Source organism: Thermothielavioides terrestris, chromosome 3, assembly GCF_000226115.1.
Source record: "Thermothielavioides terrestris NRRL 8126 chromosome 3, complete sequence".
NCBI classification, from domain to species: Eukaryota; Fungi; Ascomycota; class Sordariomycetes; order Sordariales; family Chaetomiaceae; genus Thermothielavioides; species Thermothielavioides terrestris.
The window spans coordinates 4,156,264-4,176,372 of record NC_016459.1 but is presented as its reverse complement, the minus strand read 5'-3'; the positions used below and the strand labels follow the sequence as shown (position 1 = coordinate 4,176,372).

General features: G+C 58.1%; 7 protein-coding genes across 7 annotated transcripts; 4 read left to right on the top strand and 3 right to left on the bottom strand.

Moving 5' to 3' along the window:
• Nucleotides 1-322: 322 nt before the first annotated feature.
• THITE_2067623 (mitochondrial 37S ribosomal protein YmS-T) lies at nt 323-1,197 on the top strand. The gene is made up of 2 exons (XM_003654693.1): nt 323-503; nt 637-1,197. The coding sequence occupies exons 1-2, from the start codon at nt 395-397 to the stop codon at nt 804-806; spliced, it is 279 nt and encodes a 92-aa protein (XP_003654741.1). The 5' UTR covers nt 323-394; the 3' UTR covers nt 807-1,197.
• A 128-nt stretch (nt 1,198-1,325) lies between these two features.
• Nucleotides 1,326-1,664, top strand: THITE_128065 (uncharacterized protein). Its single transcript, XM_003654692.1, has one exon. The coding sequence runs from the start codon at nt 1,380-1,382 to the stop codon at nt 1,533-1,535; it is 156 nt and encodes a 51-aa protein (XP_003654740.1). The 5' UTR covers nt 1,326-1,379; the 3' UTR covers nt 1,536-1,664.
• Nucleotides 1,665-2,433: 769 nt separating this feature from the next.
• Nucleotides 2,434-6,123, bottom strand: THITE_2117906 (uncharacterized protein). The gene is made up of 5 exons (XM_003654691.1): nt 5,323-6,123; nt 4,711-5,253; nt 4,415-4,657; nt 4,159-4,345; nt 2,434-4,100 (listed from the first exon to the last, which is right to left on the bottom strand). Exons 1-5 carry the CDS (start codon nt 5,920-5,922, stop codon nt 2,551-2,553), a joined length of 3,123 nt encoding a protein of 1,040 aa, XP_003654739.1. The 5' UTR covers nt 5,923-6,123; the 3' UTR covers nt 2,434-2,550.
• A 4,383-nt stretch (nt 6,124-10,506) lies between these two features.
• THITE_2117904 (uncharacterized protein) lies at nt 10,507-13,946 on the top strand. Its single transcript, XM_003654690.1, has 2 exons — nt 10,507-10,798; nt 10,872-13,946. The coding sequence occupies exons 1-2, from the start codon at nt 10,609-10,611 to the stop codon at nt 13,769-13,771; spliced, it is 3,090 nt and encodes a 1,029-aa protein (XP_003654738.1). The 5' UTR covers nt 10,507-10,608; the 3' UTR covers nt 13,772-13,946.
• THITE_2117901 (uncharacterized protein) lies at nt 13,904-14,969 on the bottom strand. The gene is made up of 2 exons (XM_003654689.1): nt 14,078-14,969; nt 13,904-13,993 (listed from the first exon to the last, which is right to left on the bottom strand). The coding sequence occupies exon 1, from the start codon at nt 14,772-14,774 to the stop codon at nt 14,121-14,123; it is 654 nt and encodes a 217-aa protein (XP_003654737.1). The 5' UTR covers nt 14,775-14,969; the 3' UTR covers nt 13,904-13,993; nt 14,078-14,120.
• Nucleotides 14,970-15,339: 370 nt separating this feature from the next.
• On the top strand, nt 15,340-16,499 carry THITE_2117899 (uncharacterized protein). The gene has a single exon (XM_003654688.1). It carries the CDS (start codon nt 15,460-15,462, stop codon nt 16,372-16,374), a length of 915 nt encoding a protein of 304 aa, XP_003654736.1. The 5' UTR covers nt 15,340-15,459; the 3' UTR covers nt 16,375-16,499.
• Nucleotides 16,500-16,871: 372 nt separating this feature from the next.
• THITE_2051051 (uncharacterized protein) lies at nt 16,872-18,302 on the bottom strand (the record flags this gene model as incomplete). The annotated part of the gene is made up of 3 exons (XM_003654687.1): nt 16,872-17,018; nt 17,084-18,129; nt 18,200-18,302. The coding sequence occupies 3 exons, from the start codon at nt 18,300-18,302 to the stop codon at nt 16,872-16,874; spliced, it is 1,296 nt and encodes a 431-aa protein (XP_003654735.1).
• Nucleotides 18,303-20,109: the final 1,807 nt, after the last annotated feature.

Here is a 20,109-nt window from a genome sequence, read left to right as displayed (position 1 = left end):
GCAGAGGAACTTTGCGACGCGTGGTGACAGAGAAATCGCGAAACTCGTGATGGTCTCGAGAGGGTCTCGCGGACACTGTGACAGGGGTCCTGGCACCCATTGTTTACATCTCCAACTTCCAGCCTATGAGAGGTCACTTTTATTCGAGCTGTCCAGAACAGGCAACGGCCGCCGAGAGCTGGCCCACTGTTTCCCGCCCCACCCAGAGGCATTCAAATGCGCCGTGAAGCTTAACTAACGTTATCGGCACGTGACCAGCAATCGCGACTCCGCAGAGCTTCGCATCGCAACATTCTCAATCTTCGACTCTCGGCGCAAGCGACTCAACCCCTCGCGATGCCATTGCGGCAGTAACACAGTCCCCTCAGCACCCCCAGCACCAGGCGCCGACACCATGACCAACAAGAAGCCGATCCGGCTGCCGCCGCTGCGCGTGCTGCGCGTGCGCAATCCGAACCGCCCCGAGCCGAACCGCTGCCTGACCGTGATGTCGTCCGTGCTTGGTATGCAGCGCATCCCATCCCATCCCGTCCCATCCAACCCCCGTAACTTGCACTGTGTCCTCTCCCATATGCACATGCGACATAGGTACCCAGGTAGCTAACCGCACCACTTACTTGCTTGCCACCGCAACAGCCTGCTGGGCCTCGGCCGGCTACCACGGCAGGGGCTGCACGACGGTCGAGCAGGCCCTGCGCGCGTGCATGGACGCCCCGGCGCCGCCCAAGAAGAGCCCCAACACGGTCAACTACCATCTCGCCCGCTTTGCGAAGAGGTTAATCTCCCAGGCGAGCAAGAACAAATAATTTAGTTGGGGGCGTTTTGTTTGTTCTTTCGGCACGGGAGCGCGATACGGACCGGCCCACAGGCACCCGACGCATGCACCGTACATTCTCCCGGGGGCCAGAGCCCAGGAGTAGGAGGGGAAAAGCACGGATTCCTGGTTCCGGGGATGATCTGGACTTGTCCCGCGTCCACGGGACACTGTCGAGGGGCCTTAGTGGCTAATCATTGCCGCTGGACGAGAGGACTCGCCCTCAGCGCTATCCGGCTAGTCGCCAAGAGGAGCTGTACATCACAATTGTCGGTGCTTTGATCCAGAGGACATGGCGTTCAGTGGCAGCGGGAGGTCAGATTTGGCTATGTACAATGTATACTAGAATATTGGCTGGGGAAAATTCCATACATGGATTGACACATAATCGTCAGCCGGTTCTGCTGTGTTGCCTGCCGAGGATGCTGGCCCGCAATCATCTGATTGAGCGCATGATCCACGAGACGGCACGACCGGGCACGAGAACACAGATGAAACCACCCTCGAAGATAGGAATGCACCTGGGGTATTCATTCATATCTACAGCAGCATTGGAAGCAAAGAAATGAGTAACGCAGGGACTAGCAACGAAAATCCAACAACCTCGGCACCATCCTCACCCCCTCCTTCTCCCCGTTTCCCCTCCCCCCCTCAACTCGACCCTCCTGACCCTCCGGTCTTGCTTTGTTCCCCGTTCGCTGCAGCACAACCAACCAGCTAGCCAACCAACCAACCAACCAACCAACAAAACAACTCAGAACCCTTGAGAACAGTAGACAAAAGGAAATGTAGAAGAGAAGCAGCCAGAAAAGACCCGCAATCGGGACCCAACAAACCCCCGGTCCGATGGTGATCCAATTCCCAAACACCAACTTGCAAAAGAATGAATGGAAGGGCGGAAACGCCGCCACTGTAACGTGCTAGAAAAAAAAAAGAAAAAAGAAACAAAGGGAAAGTGTGAGAGATAAACAAAGAGAGAGATAGAGAGGGAGGGGGAGGGAGAGGGAGGAAGAGAATGGAGCCGAAGTCCGAGCCAGTCAAGAAAAAAAGAAAAAGAGCGGATGCAACGAGAAATAACCTAGCGTTGAGCCCAAGGGAGCGAGGGAAAAAAAAAGAGAAAAACACAAGGAAACCGATGCCCCGATCGCTGCTCTATGAGTGTGTGTGTATCGTCGTCAGAAAACGTGGTTAGGAAAGCGGTCGCAGGAAGGAAGCGGGATAAGGGCGAGGCGACAGCAGGGCGTTTCGACGCAGGCTGCGCCAGGTCGGTTTCGGCCGGTGAAGTAGATAGAGCTGTGATGCCGAGAACGTCGAGAATGCTGTATCTCGTGTTTTATCCGAGCAGTTTCGTTTGGAGGAGATGGAGGCGGATAGGAGTGAAGGAGTGATTGAGTGCGAGTAAGGGACCGAGCGACGGCTGAAGGTACCTGACCACGGCTTGTCCGAGGCGGTGCTGAAATTGTGGAATCGACGAAGCAATCCCTCCCCCCTCCGTACGCCATGCAGCGATTGGAACATGTAAGCGGATAAGCAGCGGTAAAGGGAGATGCGTGGTCAAAGACGCTGATGCGATAACCGAATTCGAATGGTCGTCCTCGGGGCGCCGTCTAAACAACGATGATCTCCATCTTGATCTTTTAGGTTTTCTTTCTTTTTTCTTTTTTCTTTTTTCTCTCCCCTGTTTCTCCCCCTTTTTTTTGTTCTCTGACATTCTCGAGCCCGCGTCTTCCGTGCGACTAGTTCACATCGCCAACGCAGAACAGCTCGATCTCGCCGAGGCCACCGGGTGTGCTGCCCTGGGCCTCGCGCCATTCCGAGATGGCAATCTGGATGTCCTCGTCGCTCTCAATCGTGACGAAATCGCCATCCTCGTCCCGGTACCGCAGCTTCAGGTCGCCCTTAGCGATGCTGGTATTGCTTTGGGTATGCCGGGCCAACTTGACGTCGATCCGATCGACAAGACTCTGGTACGTGATGTTGTATTGCGCGACGAGCGTAAAGTAGCGGCCGGCATCCCAGTTCACCTTCACCAGGAGCTGGTTCGGCATGGCGATGTCGGGAGTTGGCGGGACCATTCCGTGACTCGATGGGAGCGGCGCCGTCCCAAGACCTGGCGCGACCGTCCTCGACGGGTCAATCGGGGCAAGCGGGGCGATTCCCGGCGGGGGTGGGCCGGGCGGTGGCAGGTTGGTGACGCTGCCTGGCGTCCCCTGACGCGGGTAGACCGGCTGAGTAGGAAACTGCGCCATGGTGCCTCCATACTGCCGTGGCCGCTGCGTGCCAGGAGAGTTTGTGTTGGTTCGCAGAGGGAGATCGTTCGCCGGACTGCCCGTATTGCTACGCGGGATGCTGGAATCGTGACGAGCGTGCGTCGGGTAGGGTGGCTGGCCTTGGTGCAAATGAGGCGGAATGCCCGGAACCGCAGGGATAGACTGTTGCCCCCGGGAAGCCTGCCCGTTGATATCCGGCGTGCTGTAACTCCGGCTGCGTTGCTGCTGCTGCTGCGCGGATTGCGCCAAGTCGCGAGGCATGACGGGCAACGAGGGCCCTCGAGGATTGCGCCCGTTTACGCCAAAGCTGTTGGCGGGCGACGAACCATCGCGGGAAGGCGCGCGAGGCGCCGCCGGGGCGGTATGTCGGTTCATATCATCAGCATTCCAAGGCTGAGGGGTTGTTGTTTTGGGGAACTGATACCCCTGGGCGCTGAAGATCCCGCTCGTCGTGCTCGTACGACTGGACACCGGAGACTCGGTCATCGGTGAGAAGTACGAGTCGGTGGGTACACGCGGTCCCGGTGATGGCTGGCCTGGAACCTGGGTCTTGAGACTGAGGGACGAGGTGGGGGGGGGAATCATGGGGAACCGCGGAGGCGGCACCCGACCAACGCCTGCAACAGACTGGGTGCTGTCACTCGTCGATGACCGCTCACGGCGCAGATTAGTGCCCGAAGGATTCCGCTGCATTGTGCCCGGCATGGTGGTGATCGGTGTGCTGTATTGAGAAGGCGTGGGTGTCGTTCCCGCAAGGCTGTTCTCACCAGCCTCACGGTCGTCCTCCTCGTCGCTCCCGTCCGGTTCAACATAGGGGTTCTCTGGGACGTTGTTCGCGATCCACGCGAAGTTAGGAACCCCCTTGTCAGCATTGGAATGGTGTTGGGGCGCATTCTCCTTCCGCTGCTGGTCGAGACCGGCCGCCCACTTCTTCATGGTCTCCTCATTCTGGAACCTGATCATGAAGTTCTCCACGCCGGGGTCCCCCTTCCACCAGATTTGGACGGTGTACGAGCCTGCCAAGTCCTGTCAGCACCCCCGGATGTGGGCATCATGGACGGTTCCAACGCTTACCGGTTTTGGACATAGCCACCACGTCGGTGACATTGGTCATGAAAATGCGGCCTTTAAGCTGCAGCTTTGCATTCTTGTTGCGCACCTTGGGCCCCGTCGACCGAGTCTTGTCCTTCTTATCCTTGCCCTTGCTAGGGTCTTTCTCCTTGCAGCACAGCAAGATGCACTGAAACAAGTAAATCTCATACTGATGGGGGAGAAGGTCAGTGAATGCTTGTCACAGCAAATACCGGGGGGAGCGCACCGGAGAACCTACATCCTTCTCTTGGTCACCTTTGCCGGTGATGACGGTGTAGACTCCGTGCAAGAGAAGTTTCCCAAACTGCTCGACCCGGTGCTTCTTCCAGTCTTCGACTCGGACGATCAAGTCTTCCAAGGCCTCGTCCAGGAGATCGCGATCCACAGCTTCGTTCGCCTTCTGCAAGACTCGTTCAGCGGCCTCGATCCCCGCAGTTAAGTCTGCCTTCGTCGCCTCGTCTTCGCTCTTTTTCAACAGATCCTAGGAAATTGTCAGCTGTGCCCGTGTCCACCGGGAAACACGGGTCTCCGCACCTTGAGGAGGAGGGGATACTTGACGAGGCGCTGCATGGGCTTTAGCAAGAAACCGTCAAGGGTATTGAAGTCGCAGGCGACTGGGTGGTCGGCGGTCCGAATGCTGTCGAAGACCTGGCTGGCGAGCTGACCGGCCTTGCGCTGGTTGGCGATGAAGGGCTGGTAGCACGTATTGAACGTCTCTTCGTATGCAACGAACGGGCTTCCCCACTCCTGCCTCTCTGGCGGCATCGAGTTTGTGGTTTCCACTCTGATGAGGAACTTCCGTTGGCAATCCAAAATGGCATTGATGTTGAGGAAGATGTTGTGGACCACGTCGCCGGGGATGATGCCGTTCTGCTCCAATGTCTTCTTCAGGTCGTGCAGATTTTCCAGGTCCTGGACGTATTTCCGCTCCGTGTCTACCAGCTCACGCACGATGTAATCTCGGTAGCTCATCTGGGAACCGGTCTGCATCGAGTCATCCTCGGGGTAGGGCTGGACCTGCAGGAGCAAGCCCCGCTGCTCGGCGAGGTCAAGGACATGGTTGATAACGGATGTGACCTGCCGTGCATGTCAAACGGGTGGCTAATTAATGGCGGTCACGGACAAAGTCAAAGCAAGAGCACTGACCTTTACGAACCCCGTCGTGTCGTTGCCCGCCAGGTCGGTGATGATGAAGACCTCGGTTGGAGGCAGCATCAGCTTGGACTTGCAGGCTTCGACGAAGCGGAGGATGGCAATCTTGGACCGTTTTGCCTCTGATGCCCCAGCCGGTTCCTGGACCTGCAATGGCGTATCCGGCTGCAGCGCGTTGTAGATGGCGAGCAGCGGATATCCAGTGCGCAGGAGCTTCCACAGGGATTCAACAGGCCCCCCCTCGTCCGGGTCCTTCGACATCTGCTCGAGTTGCTCCATGTACCCTTCGAAGCCCGGCACCTTGGCGAGCCGCTGCTTCAGTGAGACGCATATTTGGTAGAGGGAGCGCGAAGCGTCGGCTCTCTGGTTGATGATGTTGCTGGTGGCTACGACCTGGCCGTTTGGCGGTGCGCCGGCAGTGGTGGCGGTGGAGAGTGAGTTCAGCGAAGCCGATGAACTGGTTGCGGGAAACGTCGAGCCAGACAGCTGGCTCGCGCGCGTAGCGCTGGGCATGCCGATAACGTTCATTTTGTCAACGGTCTCCATAGGCGCAGTAGGGACCGTGTTCATGCGAAGGAGGGGGGCATGGGCCATAATTACCATGCCCAGCTTCCCACGCGCGCAACGCTAGTTGCAGCAACCAGGGTCGCGAAGGAGCTGGGGTGGGCTGCACCCCCGGCGATGTCGAGGCCAACTCTCAATCGGGGATGGGCACGAACCCGATGAGCACAGAGGATCGAGAGGCGGTCGCAGACGGGGCGGTCGGGCGGGCGACTCGATGTCGTGCGTTTTCAGTGCGTCGACAATATCAAGGAATGCGTCGCGATGCTGACACCCTCGAGGCTCGTCAGCGCCGTGTCTTGTTGTCCTGTGGGTTCCCGGCGCACGCAGTGGGGTGGACGTGCCGTTGGAATGGCGGGGAACGACGCCGCGCAGTCGTGTTCAAGCCCTCGCCCGATATTCGCCGTCACTTGTCTAAAATAATCGTTATTGAAACTTGGAGTCCTGTATCTGGGTGCAGTGCCGTCTTCCCTGGCACTGGTGACAGTGGATTTCGTGGTTGGCCTTCTTCCTTCCTTTGGCTTTCGAGCCCAGTCTGTTGTTCGCTTTGACTCTGTCGGTAGTTTGTGGCTGTGTCGAAGTTGCCGTGACACCCTTTCTGCCCTCGTGAGTCTTCTTACGACGGGCGGCCGTGAGTGCCGAAGGCTGCTGCAGGCAAGTGACCGCTCTCCGAGATGGTTGGTTCGCGCGTAGTGTCGAAGTGCGGGCAGGCCATTCAGCGCTCAAGCCTTTTGGGGTTGGGGGGCGCCGATGTGGGTGGGTTCACCGTGGGAAGAAAAATGGGCCCAGAGAGAGCGCTGCGGGGCGACGAGCGGCGTGATCAACCGCAGGCGTGCCGCTGACGGCCAGCTTTTGAAACACTTTGCTGGTTTAAAACTTGTAGAAATACAACCACACTCTTGTGAGCTTGATAAACCACTCTGACGAGTGTACAAGACGCAAGAATTAATCTGTCTGCAGTATCTTGATTCTGGTCTGGTTAGAGCGGCCGCCCAAGTCATCCTCACGGTCCCCAACCTTCCCGGCCCTGGTTGCATGATAGCCATAACTACGACGTTCCAAGCGTTCCGCGGACCGATGTGGGAATCAATCAGCCGGCGGGTTACGGCTCGGAAGAAACGTTGGATTCTTACCTTATGCCACCGACTTCTGCTCTGGCAGACACGCTGTGGACAGCGGAGCTCATGGCATGCGTCACGAGCAGTCGGCGAGCATCTTTGCGGTGAAAGCATACTGTTGCCTGTTGTGCTTCCCGTGGTCTAGGCTATCTCTACAGGACTTCACACAGGTAGCTAACAAATGCCACGTTCAATGTTCATCGTCCGCACTCTCGGTGGCCAGTATCTCGGGGCCGGTAGGCCCCTCCATCAGCTGAGCATGAACTCGGGACTCTGGCGATGGAGGGAGTCCCCGTTTCAGAACCCCCACAGGCCGGGGCACTAAGCCATTCTTGTCCAGCCAGGTTGTGGGGCTCTCGCAGGTTTGGGGGGTTGGAGGCCGGGGATGATGCACGTGAGCGCGGACCAAGCCGTCGGAAAGCTCACTGCCGCGGAAACAACTCCCGATAGAAGAGCAGCAAGACAGAATACAGCCTCAGAGCGGTCGCTACAAGGTTTGTCCATCGCAATCATAGCCGCTGTCAGGCTAAAGTCAAACCATGGCCCGATGAAGCCTCCCATGCAACAACAGAGTCGTGGGCTGTTCAGGAGCGAGAAACTCCCAGAATAGCCGCACGTACTGTGTAACACAGCGATTCGGTTAAAGAGGCGGGTCTCCTCCAGTCCGGTTGTTAGACATTTGGCGTGCGGTTGGATCACCTTCTACCACAGTACGCACCAACGATAGGTATGACCAGATCGCTCAGTAGTGTACGGGAATTGCAATCTCGACATACTCAAAGGGAAACAAACCCTTGTGCGGATCGTGCAGGCCATTGCAGGTAGATCCTGCGGCCGGATCGCCATCAGCTAGTGGACAGAGGAGGTGTCTGGAGTTGGCGTAGCACTCTCATGCCTGTCTCCGGGGATGGAAGCTGCAGCTTCTTACGCTGTATCGAGGGCGACGTGAGGGTTTGAACGCTGCGGGCACAAGCAGGATTGGCATTCGCCACACCGCCGCAGCACTGTGTGCCGAAGTTAGCTGGTTCCAAATCCAAAGGTGAAAGCAGCCCGGAAGACCGTCCGTCAAGCTGAGAATGAGGGAGGTCAGACTCTTTTACCAAGTATTGTTTTATCATACTTGTGGCACAGCACAAGGCAGAATATCGCCTGGACTTGAAATGAACAGGCTGCGCTCATGCCATTTCAGCACCCAGTTACCCCAGGTAGGCCGACCCCATTAAAAGTACTAAACGATTTCATTAGAAGTACTACACGCGGGGAGGGTCCGTGCGCGCCCACCAAAATTTTGCAGCACACGCCACAACACGGCCAAGCTGAATATCACAACAGGAATCGCCGCACTCAGGATCATACAAGCTCAGGACCTACGCAAAGGCAATAGATGCTCGGAACCTAGGTATACGGGCGCGTAGGCAATGCATGCCCGAGACCTGGCCATACAGGCACGTAGGCAATAGTCAAGTCACGTGGCACGTGCTTATCGATAAGGAGGTGCGTTGAGCTCCAACCTTTTAAGTCACGTGATCTTTGCTTATCGATAAGATGGCGTATTGAGCTCCGACCTCAGTTTAGTGATCTACAGAAGCTCCTACCAAATGAATCCGCTCACCGCCTCCAATGCCAAGCCTGTAAGCTATAGTAAAGTAATAACACTCTGCACTGGCCATCCCTACGGAATCCATCTCCTGAACTTCTCCTGAATCTCACGATCCCTGAGATCCAACTACTCGAATAAAAAAGAATAAAGCTATTCAATGCCCTTAACTGTACTATAGATATATTTGTCAAAGATATATAGGGGGAGAGGGGAGGAGGGGGGGGAGGGGGGGGCGTAAGAGGCGAAGGGAGGATATTAGATCGAAGCTCCGAATAAGAGTTGTTAGCTAGGCCGTTCAAAGTCTTAAGGTTCACTGTTAGTAAGTGCTTCGACCTACTTGTTTTTAAGCTAATCGACTAGCTTAAGAGTAAACGCTTAAGCCTACGTAGAAAATATTTGCTAAAGGGGTTCAAGGTAGTTCTATTAAAGAGGATGATGATGAGAAAGACATAGATTGAGGGCACAGAATGGGGGAAGGAAGGATCTATATATCGATGTAAATACTGGCTAATTTTGCTGGCCGTACTGAAGGCGGTAAGCGGGTTCTTTTAGTAGGAGCTTCTGTACACTGCAACATTTTAGTGGTGGACGCACGGGCCGCCTAGGCGTGTAGTACTTCTAATGAAATTGTATAGTACTTTTAATGGGGTCGCAGGTAGGCAGGTTACCTAGGTACTTTAAGATACTGGAGATAAGAACCTTCAAGATTAGAGGGGAGGGAGAAGCTTAGGAAGGCTGCTCCTAGCTCTCTTTATTACCTTGGAGCAGCCACTTACGCTCTATCACGCATAAGCATTTATCTGAACAGTGGTAAAGAATTTCCAGAGGAAAAGAAGAGAACAAAGCGATAGTCCTACCTTAGCTAATCAAGGGAGGAACTCTAAAAAGGTGTCGTGTTGGATATAAACAGCCGAGAGCAGCCTTGCGAGTGGGGCTGTGATTGGGCGCTAGTGTGCGGAATGTCCCGCCTACCTATCTTAAATGCAGATTCCACCTTGCTCCGCTGGTCAAAGCACAGTATTCTATATTCAGTATGGAAGCTTCTACCAAATGAATCTGCTCACCGCCCCCAATGCCAAGCCTATAAGCCTTGGTATAGTAATAACACTCTGCACTAGCTATCCCCGCAGAATCCATCTCCTAAACTTCTCCTAAATCTCACGATCCCTAAGATCTAACTACTCGAATAGAAAAGAATAAAGCTATTCAATGCCTTTAACAGTACTATAGATATATTTGCTAAGGATATTTAGAGGAAGAGGGGGGGAGAGGGGGGTATAAGAGGCGAAGGGAGGATATAAAATCGAAGCTCCGAATAAGAGCTATTAGCTAGGCTATTCAAAGTCTCAGGTTTAATGCTAGTGAGCGCTTCGACCTACTTATTCTTAAGCTAGAGAATTACCTAGATAGCTTAAGAGCAAGCGTTTAAGCCTTCGTAGAAAATATTTGCTAAAGAGGTTCAAGGTGGTTCTATTGAGGAGGATGATGATGATGATGATGATGATGATGATGATGAGAAAGATGTAGATTGAGGGGACGGAATGGGGGGACGAAGGATCTGTATGTCGATGTAAATACCGGCTAATTCTGCCGGCCGTACTGAAGGCGGTAAGCGGGTTCTTTTGGTAGGAGCTTCCGTACATACAATACATACAATACGGTAACCTTGGTTTGTCAGCCGACAGCTTGAAACCTGCACGAAAGCTGTGTCCCATCTTCCAGCAACACCAAACAAACCCCCACGGCTGGGCAGCAGCGAACCAGGCTCGCCAGTAATCTCCATGTCGCACGGCTGACAAACATTCCGCGCCGCGGGGCTGCTGTGCATCAAGACAATCATATACTACGAAATCCCGGCTGCGAATCCCTGCATAGCGCCATCGACAGCAGCTACGCCTTGTCTTTCTCTCACGATCCGGACCGCCCACCTCTGTCAACGCTACGCTCCTCCCCTCGTCTGCAAGCACCCCCGGATGCCGGGTTTGCAGCCTCCGCCTAGCAATGTCACGTTTCACCCCTCAGTCCGACGAAGGGTACTCGGAGGATCCGCTTACTGCCCAATCGGCCGCGACGTCCTCGCTCAAATCGCGCGAGGACGCTGCTGAGACGCTGGCCCCGGCGCGGTCGGGCGGCGACTTCCCACCATGGTTGATTCATCACCTGGCTTGTCTTTCCATCTCACGGAAGACGGGTAAGTCGCCGCGCTGTGCCTTTCCTGCTCGGTCCGTTCCGCCATGCTGATGCTCACTCCTCTCTGCGACAAGAGCTCGCCATGGCCCTCCTCAATGACCTACCCACCAGTGTCGTCTCCGACATTGTTAGGAATCTCTCCCCTCGCCTTTACATCGACTTCGTCCGCTATCTTCCTCCCGAAGTATGCCTGAAAATCCTGGGCTACCTCGATCCCGTCTCCCTTATCAACGTCGCGCGATGTTGCCGAGCATGGTACAGCCTCGCGCTGGACCGTAAACTGTGGGAGCAGCTTTACTATCTAGAAGGATGGAAAGCGCTTCCCGACGAGATTGCGGCCGCAGAGCGGGAGATGAACGCTCCCTTCTCGCATTCAAGCACGCACGGCGTGCTGCGTCGAATGCAATTCCAGGACGATGGGCGTGCATATAAGAAGCGCGCTATCTCGCTGTCGCCCGCGCTCGACGCCGATACGGACACGGTGATGGTCGATGCAGCAAGCAATACGAAGCAGGAACAAACGGAGGTGGAGCCGGCAGAGACGAGCATTTTCGGCGGCCCGCGGGGACCATTGGTGAAGAATACCATCTCGCGGCATAGGAGCGATCTCGACGGGCAGAATGCGGGCTTAAGGCTGGATCCGAAGGGCAAAGGGAAGGCGTTCTCGACTGACTCGACCAAGTCCACGTCCGGTCACAATGCATCTTGGCAGACGGGCCCGGCGCGTCTGGCGCCGTCGACTCTGTGGCTTTGGGATGACGGATCGGCGCAGTTCAGGATCAACTGGAAATATCTCTACACCATGCGGCGGCGGCTCGAGTCAAATTGGGAGCGGGGTAGGTACACCAACTTCCAGTTCCCGCCCCCCGATCACCTGGAAGACGGCCACGGAGATTGCGTATACACTCTGCAGTACAACTCGAAATACCTGGTGAGCGGTAGCCGGGATCGGACGCTGAAGGTGTGGGATATGAAGACGCACCGCTGTCTGCGGACGCTGGCCAAGCACAAGGGCTCTGTTTTGTGCCTGCAGTTCGACTCGGACCCGGAGGAGGATATAATCGTCTCTGGGAGCTCGGACTCGGATATCGTCATCTGGAAGTTCTCGACGGGGAAGCCGATTCAGACGCTGCGACATGCGCACCGCGAATCGGTGCTCAGCGTCAGGTTCGACAAGCGGATCCTGGTGAGCTGCTCCAAGGACAAGACAATCAAGGTCTTCAACCGCAAGCCGCTTCGCCACGGTGATCTTGGCTACCAAGAGGTGAACCCGGTGGCAAGGACCATCAAGGATTACGGACACAGCATCCCCATGACCCCGGATGACTTCCCCGTCATCCCGGCGTGGACCATGATCGCCTGCATGGAAGGTCACAGCGCCGCCGTCAACGCGCTACAGATCCATGGCCGCGAGGTGGTCTCAGTTAGTGGAGATAGACACATCAAAGTCTGGGACTGGCCGACTCAGGTTTGCTCCCGCACGATCGTCGGCCATAACAAGGGTATCGCTTGCGTGCAGTACGACGGCCGCCGCATTGTCAGCGGGAGCAGCGATAACGAGGTGAAGGTGTTTGACCGCCAGACCGGCCTGGAGGTTGCCAGCCTCCGTTCGCACTCGAACCTGGTGCGCACGATCCAGGCCGGCTTCGGAGACCTGCCCTACAGCGTCGAGGACGATCTTGCCGCGGCAAAGCAGGTGGACCAGGACTACTTCAGGGCGCTGGAGTCCGGTCTGCTGACCGAGCGAGCGCGGCCCACCCGGGGGGGTCGCCGGATTGGTAACGCCGGGTCTCGGCGGCCAGAGGACATCTGCGCTTACGGGGCCAAGCTGCCCCCCGGCGGCGGCGGCGGCAAGTACGGGCGGATCGTCAGTGGCAGCTACGATACCAACATCATCATATGGCGGAGAGACAAGGAGGGCCTCTGGAAAGACCAGTATCACCTTAAGCAGGAGACGGCCCTCCTCAACGCAAGGGCGGCGGCCGTGGCAGCACGCCTGGCGACTGGGCTGGATGCCGCAGGGCCATCCACGGCCGCCGCAACCCCCTCTTCTCGGTCGCAAACCGCGAGTGCGCCACCAGGCTCGGTAACTGGACCAGGCCCGGCGCAGTTTGGGACGCCGACGCTCGAGCCGAATCAACCTGGCTCGTCGACTGCAAATCTTCACATGCTCCCACAGATCATCGACAACGCGGTACAGGGTGGTCAGCTGGCGCTGGCTCAGGCCATCGAGGCGCACCCCGCCATTCTCGGTCTCCGCAGTTACGTGGAAGCATCTATCGACCGGCAGCAGAATCCCGTGGTCAGGAGCCAACTTCGCCAGACTTTCTCCACCGCATTGATCCGAGCGCAGTTTGAGCAAGGGCGGCAGAGACGCGAGGCGCTGCGGCACCAGGAGGCGCTGGCAGGAGCGTCCTCCTCGGCTGCGGGTTATGGGTCTTCGCAGGAAACAGCCGCCGCTCCGCCAGCCGGGCAGCCTACTCCGGACCAGCTGGCAGCCGTCGCGGCCCACCAAGCTCATGCACACGTCCCCCACGGGGCGCCCCTGCACCAGGTACTCAATCCCGTTCCTGCTGTTGCCCCCGTTGGTGCTGCTGTTCCTGCTTCTGCCGCCGCCGCCGCCGCCGCCGCTTCTTCTTCTTTTTCTTCTTCTTCTACTGCTACTTCCGGGTCCGCGCCTGGGCCTGCTGCGGGGCCGGCGGCTGCAAATGCGACTCCTACTCCGATGCCGCCGCAACCGCCAGCGCAGCCCCAGGCGCAAGGCCAACCGCACTTCCCACACGTTGCCCAGGCACCAGCTCCTCTCGAGACGCATGACCTAGGTTACCCGTCCCCGGCCCGGGTGTTCAAGCTGCAATTCGACGCGCGACGCATCATCTGCTGTAGTCAGCGGTGTGTGATCCTCGGCTGGGACTTTTGCAACGGCGATCCGGAGCTGGAGGAGGCGAGCCGGTTCTTTGGGCATGTGGATTGAGGGGTCCGAAGGCTTTTGGCTTGGTGCTAGCAGTAGGCGCAATTCCTATCTAGCTAGGATCAGACGGGTATGGGGAAAGCTTGGGGAAGCGGTCCTTTGCGAGTTATCGCATGCGTGGCTGATGTTTGGGACGGCGAAGACGATACAAGATGCGCCTGGCGCTCAGCGATTTGTACAGGTAGCTATTATGAAGACGCCAACCATGGTAATTCTATGGAATGGCTAGCAGAACGATTAGATTCATATCACCCAACATGCTCTGACATAACGCCATGGATGAACGAACCCACCAACTCCCCAACTCACCAAGTCTCACCGCTCGTTCCCCCTTACACCATCTCCACCCCTTTCAGCCAGCAGCCTCCTTCACCTTCCCCGCCGCAGCCGGCGGCTCGTCAATAAACTCGGGGACCTCATCCTGCATAAAACTCGGCAGCGCGCCCTCGGCCCCGGCCCCGGCCAGTTCCCTTTCCAGCTCGACCTCCTGGCCGAGCGCCTCCAGCTCGGCATCCAGCTCGGCCTCGTCCACGTCCTCGGGCACGTCGTAGCTGCGGGCCAGGCTCTCCTGGATCTCGTTGCCGACGTCGAGCAGGTCGGCCATCTCGTCCTGCAGGCGCTCGATCTTGTCGATGTCGACCTTGCCGTACTCCTTGCGCAGCGCCTTGTTGGTGCTCTTGAGCGCGTCGATGGTCACCATCGTGTTCTTGAGGTTGTCCTGCATCGTCTGCGCCTGCTCCATGTTCCACACCTGCGCCTGCAGCTGCTCCCGCTGCGCCTCGTACTGCTTGCGCCGCTGCAGCACCTTGAGCGCCTTCTGCTTCAGCGCCGCCTTGCCCGGCCCCTCCCGCATCTTGGACAGCTTCGCCTGGTACCCCTGCATCTCCGCGTTGATCGAGGCCAGCTTGACGTCGATCGACGAGATGCGCGTGTCGAGGTTGCTGATGGCCGAGCTGAGCGTCGGCTTGGGCGCTTTGGGCGCCGAGCTGCCGAAGAGGCGGTTCATTTTGTTTTTTTTTTTCTCTGTTTCCTTCTTCTTTCTCTCCAGTGGAAGGACTGTGGTCAAAATGATATCTCGGTGATTTCGCTTTTTGGTGGTTCTTCGTGGCTGTTGCCTGCGCCAGCGTCGGCAACCGGGGTGGCGACGCAGTGGACGCGCCAGCCGGTGGTCAGGCTGGCCGCTTGCGGACAGCGAGGGGCAGCAAGGCGATCGAAGTTCCTGCCTTCCTGCGCAGGAGGTCCTGAGCGGGGCATATTGGTGGGGCAGCAGCGGGATCCAACCGTTCTGTACGGAATACAGTACATACTCCGTAGCTCTGCCAAGACCCGGCCTGCCCCTGTCACTTTCGCGCAATGCAGTTCGGGACCGACGTCAAGCAGCTGTCAAGGTGGCGGCGTTTACCTCTCAGAAACCTGTCAGAACGGGCACGCCTTCCTCCTCGCCATAATTGAAAGCACCCCGCGACCTGAAAATATACGTAGCTTGTTGTCGCATGCGTCAACGTCGGACAAAAGCTGCCGGTTGCAAAATACAATGACCCCCTCTGCCTTCAATCCGGAAACGTAGACCATCCCATCCCCTTCTGCAACCGTCAACGCTGAAGAATCCCGTGAGCCCATTTAACGGGCTGTTCTTGACTCTCCCAGCGCAGCACTTGGCCACGCAACATCAACCAATCCAATCGTGCACCATGACCGCTCAGAACATCCTCGTCGTCGGCGCAACGGGCAAGCAGGGCGGGGCCGTCGTCAAGGCACTGCTTGGCCTCCCCGAGGGCAGCACCTGCTTCCACATCCTCGCCCTGACGCGCAACGCTCAATCCGAGCGAGCCAAGGCCCTCGTCGACGCCCACAACGGCAGCGTCGAACTGATCGAAGGAGACAGCACTGTGCCCAAGCCCATCTTCGACTCCAGGCCCAAGGGCTCCATCGCCGGCATATTTATCGTCACCACGCCCGGCCGGATCTCGGAGGAGCTGCAGGCCGTCCCGCTCATCGACGTCGCGGTCGACCACGGCGTCAAGCACATCGTCTTCAGCTCGGTCGACCGGGGCGGCGACGAGAAGAGCTGGGACCACCCGACCACCATCAAGCACTTCCGCGCCAAGCACCACATCGAGGTGTACCTGCGCGACAAGGCCGAGCAGACGGGCAGCAACTTCACCTGGACCATCCTGCGCCCCGTCGCCTTCCTCGACAACATGAACCCGGGCATGATGTGCGCCATGTTCACGGCCATGTGGACGGCCGCGCTGAGTCCCGACAGGAAGCTGCAGCTCGTCGCCGTTCGCGACATCGGCCTGTTCGCCGCCCAGGCGTTCAGCGAGCCAGGCAAGTGGGCCGGCCGCGCGGTCGGCCTGGCCGGCGACGAGCTTACGCTGGCGGAGGCCAGGGAGAAGTTTGAAAAGGTCACCGGCAAGCCATTGCCGCAAACCTGGACGATCCTCGGCAGGGCCGTGCTGTGGGGGGTGAGGGACGTGGGGAACATGTTTGCTTTCTTTGAGAAGCACGGCTACGGGGTGGATATAGCGGCGAGGCGGCAAGAGGTGCCGATGCTGGACTTCGAGACGTGGTTGAGGGAGGAGAGCAAGTGGATGAAGGAGTAAAGGTGGGTTACGCTTGAGTCGTCTTTACATTGTGAGGTCTTCCGCTTGCTGGACATCCCTTTTTTTGGGCATAATGAGGGAATATCCGCAAGGTCCTCTAGGTACTCTCTTTTCAGTCGGACTCGCCTCCCACATTGTAGCGGGTCTCCCCCCAAGCGTGGTTGACCAGCATATTATTGCCATACGAGGGCATTCAAGGCGCGCCTCAGATCATTGGCCGGGCGAATGAGATGAATCACGGGAGTACTCCATGTCTGGCTCCCTTGATATCGTCAAGCGACTAAAGCATCGTCAACTGGATCGGCCCGCAGTGTTCAGCCAAGACGGAGACTGGGGGGGGTTGGCTTCCCCTGTGCCAGAGCGTTTTCTTGTCTATCCTGAAAAGATTCCTAACCGGTGTTGCGACAAGTCCTCAATGCTGCAGGCCCTGACATACCAGCGGGGCCTGTAATGGCAGCAGTGGCAACTCTTCCAGCGAGCGGAAACCCTAGGTAGACTTACTGCGACGCCCCCTTCCATCGAGGCACGAGCTCTCCATACACAGCCCGTTCCAGCTCGTCATACATCTTCAACACCGTGGCGTCGCAGTAGGGCAGGACGCTCACAAGGAGCACGCCCCCAATGCCCGTTTCGGGATCGATCCACTGCACGCAGCGCTGTCAGCAAGCCTACGCCCAGATACGCCACGTAGGTAGGCAAAGCGACTCACCCAGCGCATATTGGCCATCCCGGACCACATGATGCTCCCCTTCCTCCTCTTGCCCTCCACGTCCGCCACATTCATGATCCCCCCGATCCCGCTATCCACCGGCGTATCGGGCGGCAGCTCCGCCGCCGACCCATACTTGAAGACAATCCCTTTGCACCACTCCCGTTGCGTCTCGTTCAGCTGCGGCCGCAGCATCTCCCGCACCGTGTCCTTCCCGACCACCAACCCCTCCTCTTCCCCCGCGGCAGCCCTCAGCAGCGCCTGCATCACCTTCGCGTAATCCTCCGCGCAAGAATACAACCCGGCCCCGCCGCTCTCCAGCACGGGCTCCTCCGGCCACGGCACCCTCCCCTCCTTGAACTCCCCCGTCTCCGCATCCCTCTCGGCAACCGGCACCCATCGCTCATCCGCGGCCTCCCCGCCGGCCGTCAACACCTCCCTCCTCCGGAACCCGGTCGCGCGCAAGCCCAGCGGCCCAAACACGTGCTCGCGCATGTACTCCCCCAGCGTGCGCTTCCCGCCGCCGCCGCGCGCGGCCACGGCGCGCTCGAGGACCTGGCCGGCCCAGTCCGGGCCGGTGCCGTAGTACCAGGCGGCGCCGGGCGCGAACTTGAGCGGCGCGGCCCAGCCCTCGAGCGTGCAGCTGCCGACGTTGGCCGTGCGCCCGACGTGCGCCGCCCAGCGCTGCAGGTCCGGGTCCGCCACGTCGACGCCCAGCCCGGACGTGTGCGTCAGCAGCTGCCGCAGCGTGATCGGCTGCGTGTTGGGCGTCAGGATCGGCGCGCCGCTTCCGCCGTTGCTGCTGCTGCCGTCGGCGGAGGCCGGCTCGAAGCCCGACAGGATCGGCAGCGCGCCCAGCTCCGGCACCAGCGGCCGCACGTCGGTGTCCAGGGTCAGCGTGGGCGCGCTGTGCTCGAGGAGGTGCATGAGCGTGGTTGTGGTGATCAGTTTGGTGCCGGAGGCGAGCCAGGCGATTGAGTGGGTGGTGAAGGTTGGGGAATCAGGGGCGAGGCGCGTGCGGCCGGCGGCGCCTTGGTAAAGGATTCCTGGGCGTAGGTGGTTTAGCAAGATGGGTCTGGTCGGTGGAGAGAAGCGGGATGTGGAGGGGGGGCATACCATCTTTGTTTACGACGACGAAGGCTGCTCCAAGGAGCTTGTCCTTGGTTGTCGTGTCGTTGGCGATATAGTTGTTCAGGATCTCGTTCAGCGTCTCCGCCATTGGTCAGGTCTGAGTCGAGGTATAACTCTGGGGCACTGGAGATGTAAACTTGTGGAATAGAGGTAATTGATTACTCGCAAGGTAAGCTTGGCCGGAGACCAGTGGTCGTGCCGTTGGTGAAGCCCTATTTCACAGCAGTATCTGCTCCGTGTCTGGGGTATCCTCTGCAACACGGAGAACATGGACGCTCAAATACACAACCCCTCGCAGCTTAGACACTCCACACACACCCCGGGAATCTGTGTGGTGGAGATCTTCTGGTTGATGCCGTCGCGATGGGCAGCGAAGCAGTTCTCCGAGTGAGTCACGCCGTCCGTGTCGCCAATCAGCCAATGGCATGGGCTCGCAACACGGCTTTCAGCCTGGTTCCAGAGCGGCGTGCAACCAAGAAATAGTGGAAGGTTGTCGGTCTGATACTACCTGGGACACGTCCGACCGTTTGCAAAGGTCACTTCATACACAAACGGAATGCGTGAATGGGTCTCCGAGGTAACGAGCCAGGCTGAGAGGTATTCCAACGGAGGATAGCCAAAACAAACCTTACCTTTGGCTTCTCCATCAGTGTTGTGTTGGAGTAAGCCCCAATTCTAACCCAGATGACGATTCTAGCAACGGGATCTACATTGCCCCGAATTGCAGCCAGGAAACAGCTCGAGCGGTAACCGTCGTGGGCGACCGATTGTACCAAGGTACAGGCCGGAACCACAGAACGCCGTTGCTTCAGCCACTCCGAGGTTGCAGGCTACCCCTTTACACTCAGCAAGACGTCCATGCGAAGTCTTGCTGCAGGCCTTGGTCTCTGACGCTGGGTACCTAGCCTTCCCCGTCCAAAGAGAAAGCCATTCCAAACGCCGTCACGTCCCCAACTCCTAAAACTCACTTAGGCCGCATTGTTCCCGCTTCTCGGCCCGCGGCCCTAGCATGACGGAAAAACGCCTGAGCGCTGTTCCGCTTGAGCTTCTCGTCGTTACAGTCGGTGGCTGCGCGGCCGGCCATGCCAAATCTCTTCTTCGGGGGAGGAGGACGTCGCGAAGGATGATGCCGGCGGAATCGGGCACGGCATTCGGGCTGGGCGAGCACCTCTAGCTGGCTCTATTAAACGAGCCTGTTGTCTCCTCCTCGTCAGTGCTGAAGTCGATGGGAGCAGCCCTGGCCTGCTTTTCTCTGACGACACGACTGCCGTGGCGCACCGTTGCCGGCGCCGTTCGTCTTTGCCCGCTTTTCGCACGACCAGCCGCTCAGCCGTCTACTTCAGACAGCTCGAAAATGGCTCCTGGCCCAGTTTGCACCTGTGCCATGTTCCCACGCGATTGACTTTTACCCGGAGCCTCCTTGGCGTATCGTCTCTGGTAGACTCAAGTCGCGACTTTCCCTGTGTCAGCAATTCGTGTCCCTGGCGACATCAAACGGGGAACGTGCGTGTGGTTTGCTAGTGGGATGCCGGGTTTGCCCCGCAGTGGACCCCACCAAACTGCCAATGGAAGCAGCCTCAGTGAACTTCACTGATCAGTACGGAGTAACGTTATCCGTTACGCACTGTGTTAACTCAGGTATCCCACAGCAGGGGGTTCTACGCGAAGCTACAGGCTACTGGTCGTCGGACGCTGTATCTCTTCCGTACCCACCGGAAGATACAGACAAGGCGACATTCCCGCTTGCGGAGGTACCAGGTAACCAACAGACAGGAAACCCGATCGCTGGGTTTTGTGCGTTACACGAGATTACGATCTTGTGTTGCACCGGGAACGTCCACGTCGGGAGTGTCCGTTTCCTCAAGGAGGAAGAATTCGGGCTTGTCACAGTGTTT

Coding starts and splice junctions, on each gene's coding strand:
- THITE_2067623 (XM_003654693.1), top strand. CDS start 395: ATGACCAACAAGAAGCCGATCCGGCTGCCGCCGCTGCGCGTGCTGCGC. Junction 504..636: donor CGTGATGTCGTCCGTGCTTG/GTATGCAGCGCA, acceptor CCACCGCAACAG/CCTGCTGGGCCTCGGCCGGC.
- THITE_2117906 (XM_003654691.1), bottom strand. CDS start 5,922: ATGGCCCATGCCCCCCTCCTTCGCATGAACACGGTCCCTACTGCGCCT. Junction 5,254..5,322: donor ACACGACGGGGTTCGTAAAG/GTCAGTGCTCTT, acceptor CATGCACGGCAG/GTCACATCCGTTATCAACCA. Junction 4,346..4,414: donor AAGGTGACCAAGAGAAGGAT/GTAGGTTCTCCG, acceptor CTCCCCCATCAG/TATGAGATTTACTTGTTTCA.
- THITE_128065 (XM_003654692.1), top strand. CDS start 1,380: ATGAGTAACGCAGGGACTAGCAACGAAAATCCAACAACCTCGGCACCA.
- THITE_2117901 (XM_003654689.1), bottom strand. CDS start 14,774: ATGAACCGCCTCTTCGGCAGCTCGGCGCCCAAAGCGCCCAAGCCGACG.
- THITE_2117899 (XM_003654688.1), top strand. CDS start 15,460: ATGACCGCTCAGAACATCCTCGTCGTCGGCGCAACGGGCAAGCAGGGC.
- THITE_2117904 (XM_003654690.1), top strand. CDS start 10,609: ATGTCACGTTTCACCCCTCAGTCCGACGAAGGGTACTCGGAGGATCCG. Junction 10,799..10,871: donor TTCCATCTCACGGAAGACGG/GTAAGTCGCCGC, acceptor CTCTGCGACAAG/AGCTCGCCATGGCCCTCCTC.